Source organism: Triticum dicoccoides, chromosome 7A (genome assembly GCF_002162155.2).
Source record: "Triticum dicoccoides isolate Atlit2015 ecotype Zavitan chromosome 7A, WEW_v2.0, whole genome shotgun sequence".
Taxonomy (NCBI): domain Eukaryota; kingdom Viridiplantae; phylum Streptophyta; class Magnoliopsida; order Poales; family Poaceae; genus Triticum; species Triticum dicoccoides.
Genome location: NC_041392.1, coordinates 677110867 through 677121526, shown reverse-complemented (window position 1 = coordinate 677121526; position 10660 = coordinate 677110867). Strand labels below are relative to the sequence as shown.

General features: G+C 42.5%; 1 protein-coding gene and 1 long non-coding RNA gene across 4 annotated transcripts in view; both read right to left on the bottom strand.

Annotated features, from left to right (window-relative positions):
* Window positions 1–981, bottom strand: part of LOC119332046 — a 3908-nt gene extending 2927 nt beyond the window's left edge. Inside the window, exons 1-2 of one of the 3 annotated variants that reach the window (XR_005160782.1) lie at window positions 960–981; window positions 172–229 (exon numbers count right to left, since the gene is read on the bottom strand). This is a non-coding gene — a long non-coding RNA (uncharacterized LOC119332046). Of the gene's footprint in view, window positions 1–171; window positions 357–560; window positions 876–959 lie in introns of those variants that run through there. The other 2 variants (XR_005160781.1, XR_005160780.1) reach the window with 2 other exon arrangements.
* A 7997-nt stretch (window positions 982–8978) lies between these two features.
* LOC119332045 (WD repeat-containing protein 3 homolog) lies at window positions 8979–9589 on the bottom strand. Its single transcript, XM_037605226.1, has 2 exons — window positions 9247–9589; window positions 8979–9163 (listed from the first exon to the last, which is right to left on the bottom strand). The coding sequence occupies exons 1-2, from the start codon at window positions 9424–9426 to the stop codon at window positions 9095–9097; spliced, it is 249 nt and encodes an 82-aa protein (XP_037461123.1). The 5' UTR covers window positions 9427–9589; the 3' UTR covers window positions 8979–9094.
* Window positions 9590–10660: the final 1071 nt, after the last annotated feature.

The following is a 10660-nucleotide window of genomic DNA, read 5'->3' as shown; positions in this document are numbered from 1 at the left end:
CCAAAAAAAAGGTGAAATTAACCTATCATACATATCTGTCCCTTAGTAGAAGTATCTACTAATGCCGAACAGTACAGTTCTTGGAAAAATGAAGGGAAAAGGGAACAAATTTAGAACTGAAGCATATTTGAAACATATTGATAAGAAATAATTTTTGAATTTTTTTATGACCTGATGCATGGTCATGGGCTTGTTGGTGGATGGATGACGGCGCAAGGGAAGCTGCTCGCTGTATAAAACACACAATAAGCAAAATCAATCTACACATACTTATACAATAGCAGGGGTAAATCAAAAGGCACAAATTTAAAGGAAAGCTCACAGTGATGTTAAATAATCAGTCAAAATTCTACTTTTTTACTATGACATTGGGTACTTGCACATTACTCTGTTATGATAGTGTGCATTTTCAGGCCTACAGGAATTTGCAATAAAATTCCTTTGACAAATCATCAACCTGTCAATTGATATATAAAACTACGAATATCAGATACTGTGATGACTATTAGTTAGCAAACATTTTTAATATTCACGGGATACTGGAAGGAGAAAATGCTGACCGGTATAACATTAACAAGTTTGTAGCTGCTCCATGCCTTGTGTGAGTATTTTCTCTGTTCCTAATACCCCTATGGTGAACAGCGCCTTGTCCTTGTTGAGCCCAACTGCCAATGACTCAATGTTGTACTACCCCGGCAATCCGATTGATCATCCCACTCTCATCCACAAAAAAAGCTGATATCCTGTGGTGCTTGACTACCCTATACGTACACGTTATTAAAGGGGAAAAGGAATCACAATAGATCAATGGTGAAGTGCGTCCCATTTGTTCCAATCTTCACCCTGTTCAGCTGATTGCCTGATTTTGAACACCCACAGCTCTTGATCGGCCGAGACAGACACCAAAAACCTCTCGCTAGAATCAACATCCATCGACCATATCTTGATGTGATGGACACCTTACAATTTGAAGGCAGTGTTTGTTGGGGAACGTAGTAATTTCAAAAAAATTCCTACGCACACGCAAGATCATGGTGATGCATAGCAACGAGAGGGGAGAGTGTGATCTACGTACCCTTGTAGACCGACAGCGGAAGCGTTAGCACAACGCGGTTGATGTAGTCGTACGTCTTCATGGCCCGACCGATCAAGCACCGAAACTACGACACCTCCGAGTTTTAGCACACGTTCAGCTCGATGACGATCCCCGGACTCCGATCCAGCAAAGTGTCGGGGTAGAGTTCCGTCAGCACGACGGCGTGGTGACGATCTTGATGTACTACCGTCGCAGGGCTTCGCCTAAGCACCGCTACAATATTATCGAGGAGTATGGTGGAAGGGGGCACCGCACACGGCTAAGAAAACGATCACGAGGATCAACTTCTGTGTCTAAGGGTGCCCCCTGCCCCCGTATATAAAGGAGCAAGGAGAGGAGGCCGGCCGGCCCTTATTGGCGCGCCAGGAGGAGTCCTCCTCCTAGTAGGAGTAGGACTCCTACTAGGAGGGGGAAGGAAGTGCGGAGGGAGAAGGAAAGGGGGGCGCCGCCCCCCCTCTCCTAGTCCAATTCGGACCAGGGAGGAGGAGGCGCGCGGCCCACCCTGGCTGCCCCTCTCTCTCTCCACTAAGGCCCATATGGCCCATTACTTCTCCCGGTAGGGTTCCGGTAACCCTCCGGCTCTCCGGTTTTCTCCGAAATCACCCGGAACACTTCCGGTGTTCGAATATAGCCGTCTAATATATCAATCTTTATGTCTCGACCATTCCAAGACTCCTCGTCATGTCCCTGATCTCATCCGGGACTCCGAACTCCTTCGGTACATCAAAACTCATAAACTCATAATATAACTATCATCGAAACCTTAAGCGTGCGGACCCTACGGGTTCGAGAACAATGTAGACATGACCGAGACACGTCTCCGGTCAATAACCAATAGCGGAACCTGGATGCTCATATTGGCTCCTACGTATTCTATGAAGATCTTTATCGGTCAGACCGCATAACAACATACGTTGTTCCCTTTGTCATCGGTATGTTACTTGCCCGAGATTCGGTCGTCGGTATCTCAATACCTAGTTCAATCTCGTTACCGGCAAGTCTCTTTACTCGTTTCGTAATACATCATCTCGCAACCAACTCATTAGTTGCAATGCTTGCAAGGCTTATGTGATGTGCATTACCGAGAGGGCCCAGAGATACCTCTCCGACAATCGGAGTGACAAATCCTAATCTCGAAATACGCCAACCCAACATTTACCTTTGGAGACACCTGTAGAGCTCCTTTATAATCACCCAGTTACGTTGTGACGTTTGGTAGCACACAAAGTGTTCCTCTGGCAAACGGGAGTTGCATAATCTCATAGTCATAGGAACATGTATAAGTCATGAAGAAAGCAATAGCAACATATTAAACGATCGGGTGCTAATTAAGCTAATGGAATGGGTCATGTCAATCACACCATTCTTCTAATAATGTGATCCCATTAATCAAATGACAACACATGTCTATGGTTAGGAAACATAACCATCTTTGATTAACGAGCTAGTCAAGTAGAGGCATACTAGTGACGTTTAGTTTGTCTATGTATTCACACAAGTATTATGTTTCCGGATAATACAATTCTAGCATGAATAATAAACATTTATCATGATATAAGGAAATAAAATAATAACATTATTATTGCCTCTAGGGCATATTTCCTTCAGTCTCCCACTTACACTAGAGTCAATAATCTAGTTCACATTGCCATGTGATTTAACACCAATAGTTCACATCATTATGTGACCAACACTCAAAGGGTTTACTAGAGTCAATAATCTAGTTCACATCGCTATGTGATTAACACCCAAAGAGTACTAAGGTGTGATCATGTTTTGCCTGTGAGAGAAGTTTAGTCAACGGGTCTGCCATATTCAGATCCGTATGTATTTTGCAAATTTCTATGTCAACAATGCTCTGCACGGAGCTACTCTAGCTAATTGCTCCCACTTTCAATATGCATCCAGATTGAGACTTAGAATCATCTGGATCAGTGTCAAAGTTTGCATCGACGTAACCTTTTACGACGAACCTTTTGTCACCTCCATAATCAAGAAACATATCCTTATTCCACTAAGGATAATTTTGACCGCTGTCCAGTGATCTACTCCTAGATCACTATTGTACTTCCTTGCCAACATCAGTGTAGGGTATATAATAGATCTAGTACACAACATGGCATACTTTATAGAACCTATAGCTGATGCATAGGGAATGACTTTCATTCTCTTTCTATCTTCTGCCGTGGTCGGGCTTTGATCCTACTCAATTTCACACCTTGTAACACAGCCAAGAACTCTTTCTTTGACTGTTCCATTTTTGAACTACTTCAAAATCTTGTCAAGGTATGTACTCATTGAAAAAACTTATCAAGCATCTCGATCTATCTCTATAGATCTTGATGCTCAACATGTAAGCAGCTTCACCGAGGTTTTCTTTGAAAAAAAATCCTTTCAAACACTCCTTTATGCTTTGCAGAATAATTCTACATTATTTCTGATCAACAATATGTCATTGACATATGCTTATCAGGAATGCTGTAGTGCTCCCACTCACTTTCTTGTAAATACAGGCTTCACCGCAAGTCTGTATAAAACTATATTCTTTGATCAACTTATCAAAGCATATATTCCAACTCCGAGATGCTTGCACGAGTCCATAGATGGATCGCTGGAGCTTGCATATTTTGTTAGTACCTTTAGGATCGACAAAACCTTTTGGTTGCATCATATACAACTCTTCTCTAATAAATCCTATTAAGGAATGCAGGTTTTTTTATCCATTTGCCAGATTTCATAAAATGCGGCAATTGCTAACATGATTCGGACAGACTTAAGCATGGATACGAGTGAGAAACTCTCATCGTAGTCAACATCTTGAACTTGTTGAAAACCTTTTTGCGAAAATTCTAGATTTGTAGATAGTAACACTACTATCAGCGTCCGTCTTCCTCTTGAAGATCCATTTGTTTTCAATCGCTTGCCGATCATCGGGCAAGTCAACCAAAGTCCATACTTTGTTTTTCATACATGGATCCCATCTCAGATTTCATGGCTTCAAGCCATTTTGCGGAATCTGGGCTCATCATCGCTTCCTCATAGTTCGTAGGTTTGTCATGGTCAAGTAGAATGACCTCCAGAATAACATTACCGTACCACTCTGGTGCGGATCTCACTCTGGTTAACCTACGAGATTCAATAGTAACTTGATCTGAAGTTACATGATCATCATCATTAGCTTCCTCACTAATTGGTGTAGTAGTCACAGGAATAAATTTCTGTGATGAACTACTTTCCAATAAGGGAGAAGGTACAATTACCTTATCAAGATCTACTTTCCTCCCACTCACTTCTTTCAAGAGAAACTCCTTCTCAAGAAAGGATCCATTCTTAGCAACGAATGTCTTGCCTTCGGATCTGTGATAGAAGGTGTACCCAATAGTCTCCTTCGGGTATCTTATGAAGACATATTTCTTCGATTTGGATTTGAGCTTATCAAGATGAAACCATTTCATATAAGCATCACAACCCCAAACTTTAAGAAACGACAACTTTGGTTTCCTGCCAAACCACAGTTTAGATTGTGTCGTCTCAACGGACTTAGATGGTGCCCCTTTTTAATGTGAATGCAGCTGTCTCTAATGCATGATCCCAAAACGATATTGGTAAATCGGTAAGAAACATCATAGATTGTACTATATCCAATAAAGTACGGTTATAAAGTTCAGACACACCCATTATGCTGTGGTGTTCCAGGTGGCATGAGTTTGTGAAACTATTCCACATTGTTTTAATTAAAGACCAAACTCGTAACTCAAATATTTGTCTCTGCGATCAGATCGTAGAAACTTTATTTTCTTGTCACGATGATTTTCCACTTCACTCTGAAATACTTTGAACTTTTCAGACTTATGTTTCATTAAGTAGATATACTCATATCTGCTTAAATCATCTGTGAAGGTCAGAAAATAATGATACCTGTCGCGAGCCTCAATTTTCATCGGACCACATACATCAGTATGTATGATTTCCAACAAATCTATTGCTGGCTCCATTGTTCCGGAGAACGGAGTCTTTAGTCATCTTGCCCATAAGGCATGGTTCGCAAGCACCAAGTGATTCATAATCAAGTGATTCCAAAATCCCATCAGCATGGAGTTTCTTCATGCACTTTACACCAATATGACCTAAACGGCAGTGCCACAAAGAAGTTGCACTATCATTATTAACTTTGCATCTTTTGGTTTCAATATTATGAATATGTGTATCACTACGATCGAGATCCAATGAACCATTTTCATTGGGTGTGTAACCATATAAGGTTTTATTCATGTAAACGGAACAACAATTTATTCTCTTACTTAAATGAATAACTATATTACAATAAACATGATCAAATCATATTCATGCTCAACGCAAACACCAAATAACACTTATTTAGGTTCAACACTAATCCCGAAAGTATAGGGAGTGTGCGATGATGACCATATCAATCTTGGAACCACTTCCAACACACATCGTCACTTCACCCTTAACTAGTCTCTGTTTATTCTGCAACTCTCGTTTCTAGTTACTAATCTTAGCAACTGAACTAGTATCTAATACTGAGGGGTTGCTATAAACACTATTAAAGTACACATCAATAACACGTATATCCAATATACCTTTGTTTACCTTGCCATCCTTCTTATCCGCCAAATACTTGGGGCAGTTCCACTTCCAATGACCAGTCCCTTTGCAGTAGAAGCACTTAGTCTCAGGCTTAGGATCAGACTTGGGCTTCTTTACTTGAGAAGCAACTTTCTTGCCATTCTTCTTGAAGTTCCCCTTCTTCCCTTTGCCCTTTTCTTAAAACTAGTGGTCTTGTCAACCATCAACACTTGATATTTTTCTTGATTTCTACCTTCGTTGATTTCAGCATCACGAAGAGTTTGGGAGTTGTTTCCGTTATCCCTTGCATATTATAGTTCATCACGAAGTTCTACTAACTTGGAGATGGTGACTAGAAAATTCTGTCAATCACTATCTTATCTGGAAGATTAACTCCCACTTGATTCAAGCGATTGTAGTACCCAGACAATCTGAGCACATGCTCACTAGTTGAGCGATTCTCCTCCATCTTTTAGCTATAGAACTTGTTGGATACTTCATATCTCTCAACTCGGGTATTTGCTTGAAATATTAACTTTAACTCCTGGAACATCTCATATGGTCCATGACGTTCAAAACGTCTTTGAAGTCCCGATTCTAAGCCATTAAGCATGGTGCACTAAACTATCAAGTAGTCATCATATTGAGCTAGCCAAACATTCATAACGTCTGCATCTGCTCCTGCAATAGGTCTGTCACCCAGCGGTGCATCAAGGACATAATTCTTCTGTGCAGCAATGAGGATAAACCTCAGATAACGGATCCAATCCGCATCATTGCTACTAATATCTTTCAAGACAATTTTCTCTAGGAACATATCAAAATAAACATTTGAAAGCAACAACGTGAGCTATTGATCTACAACATAATTTGCAAAATACTACCAGGACTAAGTTCATAATAAATTTAAGTTCAATTAATCATATTACTTAAGAACTCCCACTTAGATAGACATCCCTCTAATCCTCTAAGTGATCACGTGATCCAAATCAACTAAACCATGTCCGATCATCACGTGAGATGGAGCAGTTTCATTGGTGAACATCACTATGTTGATCATATCTACTATATGATTCACGCTCGACCTTTCGGTCTCCGTGTTCCGAGGCCATATCTGTATATGATTGGCTCGTCAAGTATAACCTGAGAATTCCGCATGTGCAACTGTTTTGCACCCATTGTATTTGAACGTAGAGCCTATCACACCCGATCATCACGTGGTGTCTCAGCACGAAGAACTTTCGCAATGGTGCATACTCAGGGAGAACCCTTCTTGATAATTAGTGAGAGATCATCTTAAAATGCTACCGTCAAACAAAGCAAGATAAGATGCATAAAAGATAAACATCACATGCAATCAATATAAGTGATATGATATGGCCATCATCATCTTGTGCTTGTGATCTCCATCTTCGAAGCATCGTAATGATCACCATCGTCACCGGCGCGACACCTTGATCACCATCGTAGCATCATTGTCGTCTCGCCAATCTTATGCTTCCACGACTATCGCTACCGCTTAGTGATAAAGTAAAGCATTACAGCGCGATTGCATTGCATACAATAAAGCGACAACCATATGGCTCCTGCCAGTTGCCGATAACTTGGTTACAAAACATGATCATCTCATACAATAAATTTTAGCATCATGTCTTGACCATATCACATCACAACATGCCCTGCAAAAACAAGTTAGACGTCCTCTACTTTGTTGTTGCAAGTTTTACGTGGCTGCTACGGGCTTAAGCAAGAAGCAATCTTACCTACGCATCAAAATCACAACGATAGTTTGTCAAGTTGGTGCTGTTTTAACCTTCGCAAGGACCGGACGTAGCCACACTCGGTTCAACTAAAGTTGGAGAAACTGTCACCCGCTAGCCACCTTTGTGCAAAGCACGTCGGGAGAACCGGTCTCGCGTAAGCGTACGCGTAATGTTGGTCCGGGCCGCTTCGTCCAACAATACCGCCGAACCAAAGTATGACATGCTGGTAAGCAGTATGACTTATATCGCCCACAACTCAATTGTGTTCTACTCGTGCATATAATATCAACACATAAAACCTAGGCTCTGATACCACTGTTGGGGAACGTAGTAATTTCAAAAAAATTCCTACGCACACGCAAGATCATGGTGATGCATAGCAACGAGAGGGGAGAGTGTGATCTACGTACCCTTGTAGACCGACAGCGGAAGCGTTAGCACAACGCGGTTGATGTAGTCGTACGTCTTCACGGCCCGACCAATCAAGCACCAAAACTACGGCACCTTCGAGTTTTAGCACACGTTCAGCTCGATGATGAACCCCGGACTCCGATCCAGCAAAGTGTCGGGGTAGAGTTCCGTCAGCACGACGGCGTGGTGACGATCTTAATGTACTACCGTCGCAGGGCTTCGCCTAAGCACCGCTACAATATTATCGAGAAGTATGGTGGAAGGGGGCACCGCACACGGCTAAGAAAATGATCACGAGGATGAACTTCTGTGTCTAGGGGTGCCCCCTGCCCCCATATATAAAGGAGCAAGGAGAGGAGGCCGGCCGGCCCTTACTGACGCGCCAGGAGGAGTCCTCCTCCTAGTAGGAGTAGGACTCCTACTAGGAGGGGGAAGGAAGTGGGGAGGGAGAAGGAAAGGGGGGCGCCGCCCCCCATCTCCTAGTCCAATTCGGACCAGGGGGGAGGAGGCGCGCGGCCCACCCTGGCTGCCCCTCTCTCTCTCCACTAAGGCCCATATGGCCCATTACTTCTCCCGGTAGGGTTCCGGTAACCCTCCGGCTCTTCGGTTTTCTATGAAATCACCCGGAACACTTCCGGTGTCCGAATATAGCCGTCTAATATATCAATCTTTATGTCTCGACCATTTCGGGACTCCTTGTCATGTCCCTGATCTCATCCGGGACTCCGAACTCCTTCGGTACATCAAAACTCATAAACTCATAATATAACTGCCATCGAAACCTTAAGCATGCGGACCCTACGGGTTCGAGAACCTTAAGCGTGCGGACCCTACGGGTTCCTCCGGCAAACGGGAGTTGCATAATCTCATAGTCATAGGAACATGTATAAGTCATGAAGAAAGCAATAGCAACATACTAAACGATCGGGTGCTAAGCTAGTGGAATGGGTCATGTCAATCACACCATTCTTCTAATAACGTGATCCCGTTAATCAAATGACATCACATGTCTATGGTTAGGAAACATAACCATCTTTGATTAACGAGCTAGTAAAGTAGAGGCATACTAGTGACGTTTAGTTTGTCTATGTATTCACACAAGTATTATGTTTCCGGATAATACAATTCTAGCATGAATAATAAACATTTATCTGGATATAAGGAAATAAAATAATAACATCATTATTGCCTCTAGGGCAAATTTCCTTCAGTGTTGTGTGTCGAGGTCCCAAACCTAGATAACCTTGTCCTTGGAGCAGGTCACTAGCTTCTTACCCGAATCCAGGAACACAAAATCAATTACCTGCAGCAAGCAATCCCCAAATTAGAGTTATTGGGCCACGGCGATGAATGGGGTCATAGAGAGGCATGAAACCATATCCAAACCTGATCACGGTGGCCACGGGGTCGGAAGAGGCCAGCATGTGCAATGACGTCCAAGAGGTCCTTTTTGTCGGAGGTGAGGATGGCACCGGAGGGAGCGAAGCGTAGGGCGGAAGCAGCAGAGCGGTGGCGGTGGAGTGTCACCTCGCAGGACACGAGGCATACCCTTGGTTTCGCCGACATGGACACGGACAAATGAGGCGGTGGCTGGTGGTGATGGCGGGATCCAGTCCGGACAGCCGCCTAGCCGCCATGCCAACTTCGCTCTGCTCTGCCCGTGACGGCCGCCGTGTCTGCTCCCATGACACGCCGATCTGCCGTTGGCCGCTGCTGCTCCTCCACTGCCGGTCTAATAGATAAATTAGTGAGTTTATAATAGAACATATTGGTAGAAGTTTATACAAAAATTTAATCAACAACCATGTACACGGCGGACCCTATCACCATATCAACAAGTTCAATTCTGTGTAAATCAATAACAAAGTTGACCTAACCAACCTTTATATGCATGTTCTGTTTACTCTCTGCAGTGTATTTCAACTACTCCCTCCGTCCCAAAATAAGTGTCGTGGCTTTAGTTTAAATTTTAATAAATTTGAACTAAAGACACAGCACTTATTTTAGGACGGAAGGAGCATTAGTTAAGGTAACCAGTACCCAAGCAAGATCTAAATCAACATAGCAGAAGCCATGCTAGTTGGCACATTACCAATTTTAGAAAAATAAAACAATCACATCCTCTCTGCTTTCCTAATAGAAGTAGGCACATCACACACTAACTTCGATGGCGTATGGGTATTCGACCGTTGAAACAGAACATAAGATGACACACACGAGCAATCTTGATCAAGTTGATGGTTATATAATCTTAGCTAAGGTAAAATCAGGGCTGTAGAAAAATCATATGATCTTTCTTTGATGGGTGATTGACAGATAGTAGACATTGACATCCACATCCACACACCCGAAAGTGCAAGGCATTATAAGAAGGCACGACTGCACTTAATTACAGGCATAACACGAGACACAAAATGATACTACAAATAGGGGATATGCAAATGTCAATGATCTGAACATAAGCTCTAAGTAAATAAAGGAACATTAATTCTTGTTTTGCCTCCAGCTCCTTAGACCAATACTCAGTTTTATGTGAGTACAATTTGTTAACACGTGAGAATCATTTGACCAAAATTGACCAAAATGTTGACTACATAAATAAAATTAAACAAGAGCAGTGAGTTTTCCATGATGGCATCAGTAGTGCACACTCGATGTTCTCGTTTTCTTTAAATTCTGGTTGTTGGCGAACTGGAGGTGAGCATGCTTGGATGTTGCTGAACTTTCATCAAACACCTTCTAGGCATAGACAAAAAAGAATTTGTGCAAATAAATAGAGGAGCTGAAGAGAGAGGGTAGG